The sequence below is a fragment of the Rutilus rutilus genome, assembly GCF_951802725.1.
Source record: "Rutilus rutilus genome assembly, chromosome: 20".
NCBI lineage: Eukaryota > Metazoa > Chordata > Actinopteri > Cypriniformes > Leuciscidae > Rutilus > Rutilus rutilus.
Window position 1 is genome coordinate 24,851,015 of NC_140225.1, and position 19,355 is coordinate 24,870,369.

Consider the following 19,355-nt stretch of genomic DNA (forward strand, 5'->3'; position numbering starts at 1 on the left):
AAATACATTTTTTTCTTCTTTTTTTTTTTTTTTTTTTACAGGACAAGACAGCTGCACGCTGATTGGATTTGAGTGAAACGTCATAATAAAGCCACGCGTGCACTGGACAGTTAATCCACACGCAGCAGCAAAGCGGAGGAATGAATGAGCGCACCTATAACTCTCAGGGATGATGATTTTGTGCCTAGTTAATCAATCACCACGGTCAGCTGCATGGCAAACCTCTACAAAGAAAATGAGAGGGCCAAATCTATTTTCCGACAGCTGGAGGTTCGGTTTATTACAGTATTGGTGACGTAGAAATGTGACTTTTAGAATAGCCAGTAGACATGCTTGATGTTTCCTAGCAACTTAGACTAGCTTCTTCTCTATGTAGATTTTAATGGATATATTATTGGCAGTCGATGAATGATTACTTTATTCTTAGTTTTTATTGAGTTTTTAAAAGCCATGCAATTTTGATAGCTGTACGACGCTTTATTTTTTGAACTACCAAATTACTGACTTTTTAATGTGTTTTTCGGAATACTACATTATTGTCTGTCTCTATCAGTCCCACAATATATCGCTTAATCATTTCACAATACATATCACTGATCACAGCTGTTTCTTCAGGCTCTTTTAAAACAAAACAAACGTGAACAGGTCAGAGTAGCGTAGAGAGAGAGGACCGCCCTTAGTAACGTTATTCATTCAGAAACACTTTTCGTCTGTCAATCATTATGCACGCTCGAGTTTTGGCTGATGTCGGACATTTCTAATATATTTTCCCCGAAAAGAAATACTTTAGAATTAAAAGTTGTAGATATATCTGCTAATGGTTAATTTTGTCTACGTTCAGGAGTACACCAGCAGCATAGATTACCTCAAATCTAGCAGATTGTAGATGTACATTAAATGCTCAATCAAAACTGTCAAGCACAGGTTATTTTAAATCGCCCGCTAGATGGCGCCACTGTCTCAGTAGCGATTAGGACAGGTCTAATTTCATTGGCATTTGCATTCTGTGGCAGGTGCTTTGCATCAAATTAGTTAGTATTTTCATCTAAACAGACTTATGACTTGGGCTGCATCCAAAATCGCATACTTCCCTACTGTATAGTAGACGAAAAACAACATGTGACAAATAGAGTATGTCCGAAATCACTGTACTTATAAAAAAGTAGGCAAAAGTAACCGGATGACCTAGCCTACTACTTCTGGTGAGATTCTGAAATGTGTATTTTATGTCAATGTCAATTTTATTTATATAGCACCATTAATCCCAACCAGAGTTGTCCAATGTGCTGCACATACTGTAGTAAACATAATAAGACAATACAATATAATTAAAACAAGATAAAATAACAAACCTTAAAATAAAAACTTACGATACAACTTCCTCATTGAATATAAGCCAATTCAAACAAATGCGTTTTTAACTTAGATTTAAAAACAAACAAAGATGATGCAGAGCGAATACACAAAGGTAGAGCATTCCACAGTCTGGGGGCAGCTACTGAAAAAGCCCGGTCACCCCTGCACCTCAGCTTCGACTTTGGAATACATAACAATCTCTGGTTAGAAGACCTGAGAGAAATCTCAGACCAGGTATCACATGATAATGACAGCATGGCGAGTGTACTGTAGTATGTCTGGATTAGTGTTTTATTGACACTTTACTATCCCATGAGACCATGTGAGAGGATTTGTAAATGGCAGTAAAGCGACACAACTGACACTGGTATCACATGATAATGACAGCATGGCGAGTGTACTGTAGTATGTCTGGATTACATTCACACTACATACACTTTTAAGTGGCCGTGAAGTAGGCTATATACTTTTTCAAAATAAGTACCTACTCAAGAGAGTAGGCTATGCGATTTCGGACACAGCCATTGTCTTATTCCAGACTATATGGAAGCAGCTCCCTCTCTTGATCTGATAGGCCTAATTCAATTACAACAAGCCCTGCAAATAGTTAACCAGATTTAATCGGTTAAATAGATTTAGTCATCTAGCAGTGAAGGGATTTCAGGGAAATAGGACATAGCTGTCAAGGACAAGGCTTTGCTTCAGAAAGAAGAACTGTTAAACTACATTTATGGTCTTAGCAGACTCTTAACACATCCCTGTTGGCCCACATGATGTTGCAGCCCATTAAATGGTGTTTGCTGTCATAATATGCACAAAGGCTATTATTACACTGTCAGAAAATGTTACTTTAATGTGTCTTCTTTCTTTTTAAGTCTGTATTACATTTTATCATGGTAACTGTGATTTAGAACATTGTACAAGATGGTTCTTATCCACTAATCAGCTACAAGTTGGTCCTACCAGCTTAAAGGGATAATTCACCCCAAAATGAATATTCTTTCATCATTTACTCACTCTCATATCGTTCCAATTGTTGTGACTGTAAGATATTTTAAGAATGTCTCAGTGTTTTAATTTTTGGTCCATACAGTGGACCCTTTTCACCAACAGTGATAACGCATTTTGTCTTGGTTGTAACCCTCGTTCCCTAAAGGAGGGAACGGGAGACGAAACGTCGACGTGACGACGTAATTGGGATCACTTCAGGGAGCCCATCATCTTCGAGGGTCTGCAGAACGAGCCAAAGAACGTTGGCGTGCTTGAATTGCGTTACGCGCCCCGCCCTGCAGCACGGGTGTAAACAGGAAGCAGGCGCACACACACATTGTTTTTCGCTGAGGAACCGAGATCATGTTGGCCATACGGCGATGATCAACAATGGTGGCGAGTGATCCTTCAGGGAACGGGGGTTACATTAGTAATCGAGACGTTCCCTATCAGTCGCTCACGTTCGACGTAATGTCGACGTGATGACGTAATTGGGATCCCTATGGAAAACGCCACGGTTGCTGCCACATCCAGGGCCCTAGGCAAGACTCTCAGACCCCCAACTGGCTGCGTAGAGGGAGTTGAAACTTCTGTTCTGTTATACCCCACACAGTGGAACTCTTGTATAACACTGGGAAAGCATGCCACTCCAGGAGAGAGGGACGCTGCAAAAGCCACATCCTGCCCGAAGGGAGGTACCATGTGGAGAATTCACATATGGAATGGCCGGTTAGGGGCAGTGCAACATGGTAGAATGTCACTGGGGTGGCTCCAGCCTAAGAAGGGGGAGGGCTACACCGAACAGTGACGGCAGAGCGGACTCTGCCAAGGGAAAGACACAGGCTCAACGCAGAGAGCTGATCGTGGAAGAATACGCATTTGAGATTGGCGCAGGGATCGCCACATATGGAACCCAGCCTAGCACAAGTTACACAAGCATACGAGCACTAGGCCTGGCGTCAGACGCTCCGCAACGTCTGACTGCCGAAGGGGTGCGGAGGTACTCAACAGGGTTCGCCTAAGTGGGGAACTTGACTGGAGCAGCCAGGTTAGGGCTAGGGCTAAACCCTTCTGCTGGCCTCCGTAACAGACGAAGAGCTGATCTGAGGTCCTGAGGCTTTGCGTTCTGTCCAGGTATAGACGCAGAGCGCGAACTGGACAGAGAAAAGCCAGGGCTGGGTCTGCCTCCTCCGAAGGCAGCGCTTGCAGGTTCACCACCTGGTCCCGGAAGGGAATGGTAGGAACCTTGGGCACGCGCCTGGGCCGGGGTCACAGGATCATGTGAGAGTTAGCCGGGCCGAATTCTAGGCACGATTCGTCGACCAAAAATGCATGCAGGTCCCCCTCTAGGGCTGTCGCGGTGAAGGATTTTCCCTTGCGGTAATTTTGAGTGGCTCAATGGCGCGATATGCGGTTTTACCGCATTTATTCATTTATTTTGATTTTATTGTTGCTATATAAATAAGTGTCACGATGTGGTCAGCATGCACAAAAACGAGTACATTTTCAGTAACCCATAAACCGAAACTAAACAGCGTCTCTGCGCATTGAAAGCCTGTCACTCAGCACGCAGTTGTTACGGCAACGGACTGTCTTTGAGTGAGTCATTAAACCATTCATTCAACAACACGTTCAAAAACGCTGATTGATTCATTAAAAGATTAATTATTTTTAACTTTGAGCTCCACTTTTCAAGGCTCAGCTGACCAGCAATGCGTCGCATGGGTAACGCTGAAGCTTCATAGAGACAAATGGCATTGATTCAATCCGTGACTCACTGAGTTTTGTTTCCCGCGACCACGAGTTCCTCGCGCTGTGGATGCTGACCAGCGCTGTCGGCCTGTCGCTGATGCCATTCATGGTAAATACCCTTTATTTTAAACGTTAAAAGGATGACAGGACAAATATTTAACTTTCCTTGGACACGGCAACCTTTTCACGTATATGACTTGACCTCAAAGACAGAGATTCAATACAGAAGTTCAAAACAAGAAGGGTATAGCCTTATGAAAAAAGAAAACACGCGAATATCGCGGTTGCTGCGGTTACTTGAATTCCTCTGCGGTTGGCTTTTCAGTAGCGCGGTACTGCAATATTGCGGTTATCGCGACAGCCCTACTACCCTTACAGGACAGTTTTACAGGACATAATTTTTAACTCCACTGACTGCAAAGGCTCAAAGGGTGGTCTCTGAAATGTGCCAAAAGGACCAGAGACAAATCCTAATAGGGTATAGATAGTCTCCTCACCGACGATAAATTGGTCGTGCTTTCCCAGCGACTTACCCTCAACTGCATCGTGATGTGCGGCGATAGATCTTCAGATCACCCTGGCTAAGCGCCAAAATAGGCCTATTCTGAGGTCAAGAATAGGCACTAGATTGGGGCATAGGCGAGGGGACTGCACCTCCCTTGAGGTAAGCGAGTCTTGATCTTAACGCTGCCATAGTCATATCCCCGCAATGGGAACATGAACTATACAATGTATAGTTATATACATGAACTATACAAAAGCTGCCTCAGCGTGCTGAATGCCCAAACACGAGAGGCAACTATTGTGGCCGTCTGCTGGCGCCAGCCACGCTTGCAACAAATGCAAGGGGGAGATTACTCGCGACTGGAATAATACGGCCACCGTAGGAGTTAAAACACCCTAGGAATGGGAAGGGCTAGAAAGTAATATTCAGTTGGTAGTCATATACAATTTCACCGCTAGATGGGAGAAAGTCTTACACAGTGTAGCTTTAAGTGATCTGATAAAGTAATCTAAAAGTGAATTTTTATATGGCTCCATGACATGATTCAGGCATTCAATTTCATATATTCATTCATCCAATTCAATTTCATGTACTTTAGTGTCACACAACTTAACTACTGTATAAGACTGTATTAGCTACCAAACTTTTTGCTAGCAATAGCACTCAATAGCATTTTAATGGCTAAGCATTAAATCATCCTTTATCAGAGCAGTTATGAGTTTAGCTGGATCAGTCCACAGCATAAGCAAATGCTCCACTCTTCTTCACAATGGTAACTTGTAGAGGTAGGGTTCTCGGACTCGAGTCTTGAATCGGATGAATTTGTACTCGGACTTGACACGGACTCTGACATTTTAGACTCTGAAAAATTTCCGAGTACAGTCGAGTCCGGGAACTGGAGGACACATTATTATTCAAAAACAAAACTACTTGTGTTGTTTCAGCGTTGAGCATTTTAGCCAATCACAGACATGTTAAGCGCATGAACACAGTGGCAAATCAGAGGTGTTTTAGAGTCACCATGCAGAGAATTTGCTCAAAAGCTTTATACTGTCGCAAATCCCCTCATAAACAACAAAATCTAGACGCGATATAAATAAGAGATTCACTGTGCAGTGTGGACAACTTCAGTGTTTATGACTAGAGTTTTAGGGAGAGTGCAGAACGCGGTAAGTAAGTGATGGCTTAAAGGGAGCGCTATTGACAATCTAAATAGTTTTGTTTTTCATGCTTCTAGAGGACCAGTGGATACGTTCACACTGTAAATTATAAAGAGTGATAACTGCATTTAAATATGGGAGTGAATCCACTAAATTTTAGTCCTGTGATTCATGAAATTGCGATGATTTACATAGTAACCATAGCAACATGAGAACGTGATAACCATAGCAACATTTTGGCGTCTAATAATGTTAGACACCGCTACCATAGACTGTTTATGACCGTGACCATGGAAAACACTGGTTCCCTTTCAGTCGCTCACGTTCGACGTAACATTGTCTTTCACATTGTCTTTCACTTTGGAGCCGAGCTTCTGTGAGACTTCTGTCTACAAGAAATCAGCGCTTTTGAAGACTTCAAAGAGATCTACTCTCGGTCTACAGTGTTGGTGTGACAGCGCGATTAGCGGTGGCCGCGAGCATTGCAGCTCACAACTGCTGTTTTCACAGCACTATTGTTTTGTGTCTGTGTGTGTGTGTCGGTTCGGTGGGCGTTTCCCTGTGTGTGTTCATTCACACCGCGGCTACCCCTGGGTGCCTCAGCACTGAGAGAGTATTTTTCAACCATTTTTATTTTACTAAAAGAGCAACACAAGCGTGACCCTGCGTCTTTTTCAAAGATGGCCACAGTAGATGGCGCCAGCAGATGGCCACAGTAGTTGCCTCTCGTGTTTGGGCATTCAACATGCTGAGGCAGCTTTTGTGGATAGTTCATGTTCTGGCGCCAGCAGATGGCCACAGTAGTTGCCTCTCGTGTTTGGGCATTCAACATGCTGAGGCAGCTTTTGTGGATAGTTCATGTTCCCATTGCGCTTAGATCGAGACTTGCTTACCTCAAGGGAGGTGCTGTCCCCTCGCCTATGCCCCGATCTAGTGTTTATTCTGCCCTGCAGAATAGACCTACTTCGGCGCATGACCAGGGTGATCTGAGGATTACCGTGAGGGCTTCCCCGTCGAGACAACCTCCGCGGGCCCCTCACGCCTCACAAGCGCTGTTGCCATTGGAGTCCCTTAGCGAACGTCTTGGTCCTTCTCCGGAACGTCCAACCGTTTCCTTTGGGGCTCCTCCTGATGACCAGATGTCGATAGCAGCATCGGAGGGGGAGCTTCAGTCCTCTGGAGATGATGACTCGGCTGCGTTACCCCCCTCGGGGCGTGTAGCGTTGTCCGAGACCGATCCAGAATGCCCCTATGCTTTCCCGGGCCGCCAAGAAGGTTGGGCTTGCGTGGAATCCTCCACCACGTCCCGAACCTTCTCGGCTGGACGATTGGTTTCTCGGGGCAGGCCGTGCTGGTTCTCAGTACTGGTTCCCGGTACCTTTCTTTCCGGAGGTGCATGAGGAGCTTTCTAGGACGTGGAAGGCACCATATAGTGCCCGAAGCCGTCCTAGTGGCTCCTCTCCCCTCGCCACCCTCGACGGTGGGGCAGCTAAGGGGTATGTGGATATCCCCCCAGTGGAGCGGGCCGTCGCGATGCAACTGTGTCCGGCGTCCGCCTCCTCTTGGCGGGGTAATCCACGCCTCCCGTCCAAGGCCTGTAAGTTTTCGTCCGGTCTAACGGCAAAGGCTTATAAGGCCTGAGGACAGGCTGCTTCCGCCCTCCATGCCATGGCGCTCTTGCAGGTCCACCAGGCCCAGGCGCTCATGGACATGAACGAGGGTGGTTCTGACCCAGAGCTCCTCTGGGAGGATGAAGGAAACCGCACTTTCAGTCGGTCAGGCGATGTCCACCTTGGTGGTCCAGGAGTGCCACCTTTGGCTCAACCTGGCGGATATGAGGGACACCGATAAATATCTTTTCCTGGATGCCCCTCTTTCCCAGGTTGGGTTGTTCGGCGACGCGGTCGAGAGCTTTGCCCAACAGTTCTCGGCCGCACAGAAGCAGATGGAGACCATCCGACACATCCTGCCCTGGCGGACCGCTGCTGTTCCCACCCGTCCGCCGGCTGCAGATCCTCCGTCTACTCGTCGCCGAGGTCGGCCTTCTATGGCGTCCTCCGCTCCCGCTAAGCCCCAGCAGCAGCAACCATCTAGGCCTCGGCGTGGAGCAAGCCGTAGGAAGCCGACCCCACCCATTCAGGCCGCTGCCAAACCAGGAGGCAAACGACAGTGCAAACGACCCTGAGACGGGTGGCCCAGAGGTGGATCAAGTTGCTCTTCAGGAGATGGCGAATGCACCACTCTTTCCCCTGGTGGATGGCCGGGCGGAGAATCTTTTGTTTCCTCTTCTTTTTGTTCCCACCTTTTCAAAAAAAGAGCAATTTCTGAAACCTCTGGGCCCCAAGAGGGCACACTTGGCGGTCGACGACCCTATGCCTTGTCACCCCTGAGCCCCTCTTTCATCGCCAGCGGGCAGCAGTGGCTGTGTCCTGGACGCTCTGACGCCTCCGCACACTCACTCTGCCCTTCGACGGAAGCAGGTATGTGCTGCACCACACACTCAGACCCCAGTTCGGGTCGCTGTTCCGTCCGAGTCGGGTCCCTGCATTCCGCCGCGCTGCCCCACCCCGGGTACGTCTGTGGTGCCGACGCCAGGCCTATTGCTTGTATGCTTGTGTAACTTATGCTAAGCTGGGTTCCATATCTGTGATCCCTGCGGCTATCCCATATGTGTATTCTTCCACGACCAGCTCCCTGCGGTGAGCCCGTGTCTTTCCCTTGGCAGAGTCTGCTCTGCCATCACTGTCCGGTGTAGCCTCCCCCTTCGGGCTGGAGCCACACCAGTGACATTCCATATGTTGCACTGCCCCTTCGGCCAGTCCATATGTGTATTCTCCACATGTTACCTCCCTTCGGGCAGGATGTGGCTCCGCAGCGTTCTTTCCCCGGAAAGGCACGCTTTCCCAGTGTTATCCAAGAGTTCCTCTGTGTGGGGTATAATGGAACAGCAGTTGAACTCCCTCTACGCAGATCTTCCGCCCCAGCCAATTGGGGGTCTGAGAGTCTTGCGTGGGGCGCTGGATGTGGCAGCAATCATGGCGTTTTCCAAGGGTTCCCAATTACGCGACTGAAAAGGAACATCTCGGTTACTAATGTAACCCTCGTTCCCTGAAGGAGGGAACGGGAGACGTAACGTCCCGTCCCCACCGTTGCTGACCATCGCTGCATAAGCCCGAAACAGAAAAAGTCGATGAGAGCACAATCTGGCAGTTCAGAAACATTCGCAATGTCCAGGAAAATATGAATGTGCTCTTCGAGGGTGCGGTTACCTTGGCGCATGCGGACTAACTCAGTTGCTGGATCCTTATTTGGCGAAGTTTTCTGTCACAAACTGCTCTGAGACAAGAAGGATGAGGATCCAAATGCAGTTCATTTAAAGGGTTGTCCACAATCGTAGTCCAAATCCAGGCAAGGGTCATGCACAAGCAAACAATAGCAGTTAAGGGCTGAGGCAAAGATAGAAATCTGAGGGAACAGGCAGAGAATTAAGACAACAATGAACACAAGAAAAACAGACCGAACGCACAGAAATGCAGTGTAAACAACTAACAAGACTTTGCAGATAATGAATGAGAAAACCAGGCTTATATGGGGTGAGTTAACAAGGTAATGACATACAGGTGGATACAATGAATGGATACGATGAGTCCAGGCAGAGAATTATGGGAGATGTAGTTTGTGAGGGAATGACAATAGTCTGATGTGGAGTGCCCTCTGGTGGCTCTCAAGGGCACAGCTGGTGACCGTTACACTTATCATGACTGTTACAGATGTACAATTTCCCGTCTGCCAAGCTTGACCGGCATGCTAAAAGGACATGCTCAAGATTGGCTGGCTTTCCACACAGCGTGCAGCTGGGGCTCTCTTCCATCCCCCATCCCCAAAATATGGAGGTTTGATGGAGTAGGCAGGACATCGTAGACAGAACACATCACAAATTTAATCAGATGTCCTTCCATGGTCCAGATGTCCTGCCTCGTCAGGGCCCTTTCTTGTATGCCCTCCCACCTTGTCCAGCTACCCTGTTTTTTCATGGCAACAGCCTTGACATGTCAGGTTTCCTTCTCTGCTTTACGGACCTCCCTCTGCACCATGCCACGGCGTTCTTTTGGGTCAGCTTTTTTCCAGCTTGTTCTGGTGGATCAACCCAGTCCAAGCCTGCCCAGAGCTACTGTCCCAACGATGTCAGCATGATGCAGTCGATCCTCAGCCTCCGTCAGTGCTCTGCTGGCTTGGATTGGGTTGCTCCACCAGAAGAAGTTGGAAATATTCTTCAAAATATCTTCTTTTGTTTTCAGCAGAAGAAATTAATTAATTAATTTGATATGCTACTCCACGTAGGAAGAACATGCCAACTAGATACTGACCTGATGCAGACACATAGCTGAAGCAGACTGATATCTTCTTGGTCTAGCGGTTTACGTGAAACGGGGCAGTCTGAAATATGCCCCTGCAGTTCCATTTTTCACCACAGATTTACATTGGATATGTGTGGGCCGCTGTAGAGCTGGGGAGGGCTCAGAGACCAGCTGCCCTGCTTAGTATCATAAATACATCCCTGCCGAATCCATGCGCTACATTTTAATAGGCCTATATCCTGCTCACTTTACGACTTAAAAAAAGTTTAGAAAATCCGAAAAATATAATTCAGTGTAGCCTATGGAGGTCTATGTTTGTTTGAATATTTTGGTGGGGCTCTGGCCCACCTGCCCTAACAGATGAGGCACGGCTAAAGAAAAAAGAAAAAAAAAAGAATATGTGCACATGCTGTGGATTAATTTAATGAGCTTAGTTACATATAGCTTTCTTGATAGCCTTCATAAATGAACTTGTCTTGAGAAAATGATTCATAAAACATAAATATCAGTTGACTGACCATGTTTAAGTTTTTTTTCACTGACACAGACGGAAAAAAATGGCAATCAAAGAATCTTTGGGAAGGGAAGATAGGATACTGAGAGAAAAAGAAAGAGAGAAGGTGATAGAGATGGAGATGAGAGAGATGTTCTTTGCTAATTATACAGTGGAAAAATAGGCTCAATTTAACAACAACACAAACATTTAACATAAATAGGCCTATCACCATAATAGTATTATTGAATACAGTAAATGTAGGCCTATATTTGCTAATACTTAATTAGTTCTGGTCCTCGAATCTGTTTGAACGAGACACATTCCAAGAATGCTGGGACATTTCACTAGTATAAATAACAATAAACATAGCCTAAAGCTTATTAGTATTTCCAGCAGTGTATCATTCATTTGCAGTAGCCTAACAGGTTTAAGAATCTGTTGTCTGCTTGACAAATATTTTGTTACTGCCATACTGACATGGATTTAAAGCTGTTATCCTTTTTTTTTTTTTTTTATCGAATTAAAATGCAAATATGTAGATAAGAGACATCAACATTTTCTAAATTCCCTATGCATTCTGTCTATGTCGTTAAAATAAAATGTATGAATGATGCCTGAATGATGTTCAGTTGCTTAGCTACAAATAACGACATCGCTAAATTCTTACATTTTCTTTGAAATGTAGCTATAGGCCTATCTAATAAAGAGATGCTGATGAGATGTAAAATTAAACCAAAATGTGTGGGAAGTGGGAACGCTAGCCTATGTGAAATTGTATGTAATTTAGGCTACCACGTTCGGTGCAAGTGCAACTGAAGGAAATTTTTTAATAATAATGTTTTAACTTTTATTCAATTATTAACGGGGATGATCAATATTCTGCAGTCCTGAAATGGGCAAAGCCTTCCAATGTTTGTTTGCACATGCTCAGTGAGTTTGTCGTTGACAGTCTGCAGTCACTCCTCTGGTGTCGGCGGAGCGCGGCCACAGAGACGCAGGCGTCGGGATGTCAACGCGGCTCTCCTTCTCTCAGTACCGCCTGGAAGCGGAGGTCGAGCGCTGCCGGGCGGACTGTCACTGGGACAAAATACCGTCTTTAGTGGAGCAGCTCACTGCCGCGCGCCTGCATGACGATGGTAAGTGCGCGTGCCACAGTAGAATAGAAGAGAGCCAGCAGTGATGAGTGTGTCTTGTTCCGCATGAACTTTGCACCTTTCTGTTAAACTCTGCCCATGTTTACCCGTGTGCTCTGATATCAGTCACAGAAACTCACATTCACTTTTTTAGACGTCTGTTTTGGGGTTTAGACTTGATTTGTCAGTACACTTTTTTTAAAGAGAGAGAGAGAGAGAGAGAGAGAGAGACTGTGTGTATATCGCCAGTTACTCATGTGAATCAGAGATGTAAATGCAGTGCTTGCACACACCCTTTAGTTAATACAGGTAGAAGCTGCTCGACTTAAAGGCATAGTATCATAATTTACTCACCATCACTCATCCAAACCTGTATTATTTTTATTATTTATTTTTCTGTGGGTACTCACACTGATATTTGTTTAACAGTAAGCTGTTAATTCTCGATGATTGTTGGCTATTTCTGGTGACATAAATGACATAGGCTGTCAATGAAAGTGCAGATGGTGAAACTCACTTGATACAATAACTTAAGGGTATGCACTGAATTTGATGTTGTATTTATCCACTGTTATGTTGATGTACTGTATAGTAGCAGGCTATAAATACTTTCCCAGACACACTACTGTTGGCATTGTCCTGGCTTTGACCCATGTTCTTTGACCTAAGATCACGTAAAAATAACTTTAATTCACACTGGTGTTGTTAAAGATAGTTAACTTCAAAATGTTGTCATCATTTACACAACCTCAAGTTGTTCCAAACTTGTATGATTTTCTTTTTTTCTGCTGAACACAAAATAAGATATTTTGAAGAATGTCAGTAACCAAACAGTTCCAGGTTCCATTGACTTCCACAGTATATTTTTAAGTCAATGGGGCCCATCAACTGTTTGGTTACCCATATTCTTCAAAATATCTTTTGTGTTCAGCAGAAGAAATAAATTCTAACAGGTTTAAAACAACGTGAGGGTGAGTAAATGATGAAAGAATTTAACTATTTAACTAGGGATAGTGAACTTGTAAACTAATTTGACGCACTTCTTTTTGCATACCATCAATAAGATATTTGTTTTTGAAAGAAATTAATACATTTAATCATCAAGGACACGTTAAATTGATCAAAAGTGACAGACCATTATGTTATTAATATGTTACAAAAGATTTCTGTTAAAAAATACTGTTCTTTTGAACTTTCTATTCAAGATTCCTAGAAAAAAATGCTTTACAGTTTCCACAAAAATATTAAGCAGGGCAACTGTTTTCAACATTGAAAATAATGTAAAATGTTTTTAAATAACCAAATCAGCATAAGAATGATTTCTGATGGATCATGTGACACTGAAGACTGGAGTACTGATGCTAAAAAATTCATCTTCACTGTCACAAGAATAAATTACATTTTGAAAATTATTATAAAATTGATCATTGTTAATTTAAAATCTAATAATATTTCACAATATTACTTTTACTAAATTTGTGTTTTACAGAAGAAAATGTAAATAGTTTTAGTTTTAAAAAACAGTGTCGCTCTCACTTTCTCAATTTTACAAAGGTAAGCATGGTAAAAAGTAAACATACTGCTTAAACTGCCATGTTCATTGTTAAATCAACAGCAGTAATCTAGAGGTTAACACATGGCGCTCCCAGGAGGTGTGTGTGTCTGTCCACCACTGTCCAAATCAGATCTCTGACCCAGCATGCCTTGTTTCGCCACCGCAAACACCCTGTGGGGAAACAAACTCAGTCAGTAAAAGGTGGCCACAGAACATAGTATTTTGTTTACTTTACTTTACAAAATGATATACTGTAGTTATTTCATATTTTGTTGAGGAAAATGTCATACCTAAACTTGACATGTAACACAAGTCTGGATTCCGTTGGGAGTGAGAGATTGAACCAAACAGGAAACACCTCATCCACAGTGTTTATACAAAATATGCATGAAGGCAAAGGGAATATTTTTGAAGCACCTCCTTGTAGGACTGTATATTTCATCTAAAACAAACACTTGTGACTCTCTAAACCTGATCAGAATGCAGCTGTAGATTAGCATGAAGTCTAGACGTGCTTATCAGCGAATGCCATTCTGTTGCGATAAAGTCCAATGTTGGATGAAAAATCACAGTAATTTCTCAACAAAACCCTGTTCTAGACGTGATGCTGGTGAGGATTTTCCCCTTAAAAGAAGTCAAAGAAGGTACACTACCATAATCAGCAAACAGCAAGCATGTTCTAGTAGGGGTGTGACGATACACTTAGCTAACGAGACAAGACAGTACACGATATTGGGTTCACAAGAGCGAGACGAGATGGTATTTTTAATAAACACTATATTTAAGAAATCTTCATTGACAAAATATGACTGGAAAAAAAAGTATTTTATTTGCCTGAAAGTCAAAAAATGCAAAACAATGCAGGTGCATTTTACTTATCAACTAATACTTTAACTAATCTAGGGGCTGTCACTAACAATTATATTGGTAATAGAGTAATTGGTCAATTATTTTGACAATGAATTGAGTAGTAGGATAATATTTTTTGTGTTAATAAAAATAGACCTAAGGGAAACCGATATCGCTTTCAAAACCCGTACAAAAAAACCTGTACTTTAAAACCTACTTCAAAGTTTGCGATCTCAGGCCACCATAACACCGCTGTCGTGTAAATGAACAGCCATTAAAAGTTTTCTGTTTTCAGTTGAAAACGGTGTCCTGTGAGTGAGTTAATAACTAATGATTTTTACAACGGAAATTAATCAATCAAAAGCTTAAGCTGGACAGTGACTTTCTTCTAGAGCTGCTGTATAACCAAAACAATATTTGTTGCATTAGCTTTCTATTATCACTGTAAAGGTGCTTTGAAACAATCTGTATTGTAAAAAAGCTACAGTGGTGGTCAAAATTGATGGCACCCCTGATAAATATGATAAAAAATGGCTGTAAAAAATAAATCTGCATTGGTTATCCTTTTGATCTTTCATTCAAAAAATTCACAAAAATCTAACCTTTCATTGAAGTAAAAGAATTGAAAGTGGGGGGTAAATCACATTATAAAATAAATGGTTTTCTCCAAAACACGCTGGCCATAATTGTTGGCACCCTGTTATTAAATACTTTTTGCAACCTCCTTTTGCCAAGATAACAGATCTGAGTTTTCTCCTATAATGCCTGATGAGTTTGGAGAATAACTGACAAGAGATCAGAGACCATTCCTCCATACAGAATCTCTCCAGATCCTTCAGATTCACAAGTTCATGTTGGTGCTGCTTCTCTTCAGTTCACTCCACTCATCAGGTCAGGGAACTGTGACGGTCATGGCAGAAGCTTCATTTTGTGCTCAGTTACCCATTTTTGTGTTGATTTTGATGTTTGTTTTGGACCGTTGTCCTGATGGAAGATCCAGCCACGGCCCATTATAAGATTTCTAGCAGAGGCCGTCAGGTTTTGATTTTTTATCTGTTTGTATTTGCTAGAATCCATAATACCATGTATCTGAACAAGATGTCCAGGACCTCCAGCAAATAAATAGGCCCACAACATATACAGTAAGATCCAGCAGTATATTTAACCGTAGGCATGGGGTACTCTTCATCCCTGTTTGCACCAAACACATCTGCTGGGTTTGCTGCCAAAAAGCCCTTTTTTTAGTTTCATCTGACCACAGAATCCGGTCCCTTTTGAAGATCCAGTCATGTCTGACAACTGAATATGCTGGAGTTTGTTTTTGGAGGAGCGAGGAGGATTTTTCTTGAAACCCTCCCAAACAACATGTGGTGATGTAGGGGTTGTTTGATCTTTTTTTTGGGGGGGGGGCTTTCTGACGCCCAAGACTCAAGTAATCTCTGCAATTCTCCATCTGTGATCCTTGGAGAGTCTTTGGCCACTCAAACTATCCTCCTCACCGTCCATTAAGACAATATAGACACACGTCCTCTTCCAGGCAGATTCGTAACATCTTTAGTTGATTATAACTTCTTAATTATTGCCCTGATGGTCAAAATGGTGATTTTCAATTCTTTAGCTATTTTCTTACAGCCACTTTCTATTTTGTGATGCTCAACAATCTTTTGCTGCACATCAGAACTATATTCTTTGGTTTTATTCATTGTGATGGATGATTAAGGGAATTTGGCCTTTGTGTTTCCTCATATTTAAACTCCTGTGAAACAAGAAGTCATAGGACAATTCATGTTCCTAGTCACCCTGGTGTGCTTAAAAATGTAAATATTAATGGGAATATACTTCAGAGATATTTTTCTCATAAAAAATTCTAGGGGTGCCAACAATTGTGGCCGACGTGTTTTGGAGAAAAACATTTATTTCGTGATTTCCTCCCCACTTTCAATTCTTTTACTTTTTGATGGAAAGATGAAAAGGATAAACAATGCAGATTTATTTTTTACAGCCATTCTTTATCATATTTATCAGGGGTGCCATCAATTTTGACCACCACTGTATATAAATGAAGGTGACTTGACTTGAATACCCTTTAAAATGACTTAAAATACATATTATAACAACGAGACAATAATAATTGGTTCACATACATACATAAAGTATCAAAAACAAGTCATTTTATGGTTTAATTGAACAACACTTAAAAAACATAATGTAATATACATAATATTATAAACAATCAACCTATGTACAATATATATATATATAACAAATGCCTGCAGACGACGCCAACTTGGTGTGATTGTTGACAGCAAATGGTGATTGTTGTTGTTACACTTTACAGCATGATCATCCTTGCTTAATATTGGCCAAACAACATTTAATTCAAGTGTGCACTTAATCTTTAATATTTGGCCACTTGTTTATGATAGAAATCCTACAGCCACTGTAATTTCTTCAACAAGAACATGTGAACATCAAAAAATTCAAACCTAGAGCGAGGGTTTAAACTTTTATTTTGAAATCGCAATGAACAGTTTGCATATATAGAAACAAACTGATGTATTCTCATGTGTTAGTGTAGATTTATAAATGATAGAACTATGTAATGCTATATTATGATTTTTAAATGTTTTTTATATATTGTGGACCCTTAGAAAACGATCTAATATTGCTGTTCATGGATTCTCGTGGCACAATATCTCGCCACACCTCTATGTTCTAGTCTTTCTTCTTCAACCTTTGCCCAGATTCTCTCTCTGTCTGTAGATGATTACAGGACGCTGCTGCTGGCTGAAGCTGAGTTGGAAGAATGTCTGCTGGAGAACATGACCCTGCTGAAGAATTCTACGCCTCTGACTGAACATTCACAGCCAAAACTAGCCCGAGCCAAAGCTCACCTCGACGGCATCCTTTGCAGAGGACTCCTGGAGGTCTGGCACGGCACCTACATAAGTCTCTCTGTTTCTCAAGTCTATCATCCGTTAAGCATCTCTGAGAAAGAGAAGAAAGGGCTTCTGGATATCAGAAGAACTTTTGGGAATTCAGTTCTGTATTGTGAACCACTAAAAATTACATCAGTTATTAATTGAACAACTATTAAACCGATAGGGATCTGCAAACAAGGCTGCTACGGTTTTGGTTAAAACTTAACTTTTCCTTTTTTGCAATTATTATTATCAGCTGGTGCTTTGCTGATTTTTAGTGGATGTCAAGTCTAGTCACCTTTATTTATATAATGCTTTATACAATACTGATTGTTTCAAAGCAGCTTCACAGTGATAAACAGGAAAATAACAATCAATGATGCTAACTTGTCAAATATGAGACAAAGCAGCTGTACAGGAGACAATGGTGGCATTAGTCAGTTGAAGTCAGTTTAGTGTTGATTCAATTCAGTTCAATAACAAAGTTCATCAATAAGAAATTAAGTTCAATTCAGCTCTTAAGCAGCTCTACAGAAGACAATAGTGTAATCTCAATTCAGTAGATGTTGATTCATTTCAGTTTAATGCTGCAATGTGTCTGGGTTGCAAAATGAAATGATGAAATGAAGTTATAAAGCAGCTCTGGAGAAAACAGTGGTGTCATGTATGAAGTCAGTTCTCCTCAAGTTCACTCAGGTGTCTTAGTACAGTAATTAATGCTGCATAGTTTGATATTTGATCATGTAATGCAAGGATATTCGTATTTGGTGAGATTAAAGTGAGTTTTTATTTTTGGTCCTTGTTAGAAGAAAATGAATAGGGATGCAAAATGTAGTGCTTGCATGACTTCTAAACATTTATTCTCTGTTTAGATTGTCAGTAGGGCTGGACAATTAATCAAAATAAAATCTAAATTGCGATATGGCTAAGTGCGATTATTAAATCGCAAAGGCTGCGATTTGATTAAATAAATATTCACGCTGCGTGCTTCAGAGTGAAATGTGGCCCTCTGTTCATTTACACGTGAGCAGTATGGTTTGGTTCACAGGAAATGCTCCACATGAACACATCTCTGCATCTGCTGTCAATTTGGGTTGCTTTAACATGCATTTGGGAATGCAACATGCGCCAACTATCTTCGCATTCTTTTAATGAGATGCACTTATCAACAAAAGAGAAGCTATAAGGGCTCCCTGTGGTTTTCCGTCGAAATAAAAGTTTTGTGGGTTACACTTTACAATAAGGTTTATTAGTTAACTACCTTAGTTAACATGAACTAAGAATGAACAATACTTCTTCAGCATTTATTAATCTTAGTTAATGTTAATTTCAACATTTACTAATACGTTATTAAAATAAAAGTTGTATTTGTTAACATTAGTTAATGCACTCTGAACTAACATGAACAAACAATGAACAGCTCTATTTTTATTAACTAACATTAACAAAGATTAATAAATACTGTAACAAATGTATTGCTCATTGTTAGTTCATGTTGGTTAATACATGAACTAATGTTAACTAATTAACCTTATTGTAAAGTGTTACCGTTTCATGGTTTAACATTCGGAAATTAAGACAGCCTTAAATATTAGTATTGTAATTTTACAGTTGTAATGTAAAATAAAAGTATTATTATTATTATGTTATTTAAAAAAAAAATATTTTACAATGAAATAGTACAGTAATATTTGTTATTTTGTTTTTATTTATTTAGCAGTAGTAGTAATGCAATAATAATAATTATTGTTATTTTTATTATTTTTATTATTTTGTAACCACATTGATATATCACAATATGTTGGCCAAATTGTGCAGCCATCCAAACAAGCAAAGCAAGCCTAATTAAAAAAATGTAATCACATTTTAAATTGCAATTAAAATATATATCAGAAAAAAATGCAACTAACCCCTAAATTGTGCAGCCCTAATCGTCAGTGTGATTTCTGGACTCTTCCCCTGTAGCCGCACTACATGAATGAAGCTCTGCTACTGCTGGCTAAAGTGCACTACGTGCAGGGACGTTACAGGGACGCCCAGGGCATGTGTGCCAGAGCGGGTGTCGATGATTTTTCCCGCCACGAGCAGCCTGTCTACCAACTTCGCATGCTGGCAGAGGCCTTTGTCATCAAAGGTACGAGTCATTGAGAAATCACTAATAGCTCATTAATCCTTCCTCATTATTGTATAATTAAGTTGTGACAGGGCAATTAACATAGTCTAAATGTTCAACTAATTACATGTGCTGTATTGTAGCTTACTGTAACGCTGACGAAACCT

The 19,355-nt window shown here is 41.8% G+C and overlaps 1 protein-coding gene across 1 annotated transcript in view; it reads left to right on the plus strand.

Moving 5' to 3' along the window:
- Nucleotides 1-117: 117 nt before the first annotated feature.
- The window catches only part of ttc7a (tetratricopeptide repeat domain 7A), a 62,984-nt gene continuing 43,746 nt past the window's right edge, over nt 118-19,355 (plus strand). The window contains exons 1-4 of the mRNA XM_084392280.1: nt 118-270; nt 11,567-11,753; nt 16,918-17,081; nt 19,041-19,209. Coding sequence (XP_084248406.1) covers nt 214-270; nt 11,567-11,753; nt 16,918-17,081; nt 19,041-19,209 — 577 coding nt within the window. The 5' untranslated portion in view covers nt 118-213. The remainder of the gene's footprint in view (nt 271-11,566; nt 11,754-16,917; nt 17,082-19,040; nt 19,210-19,355) is intronic.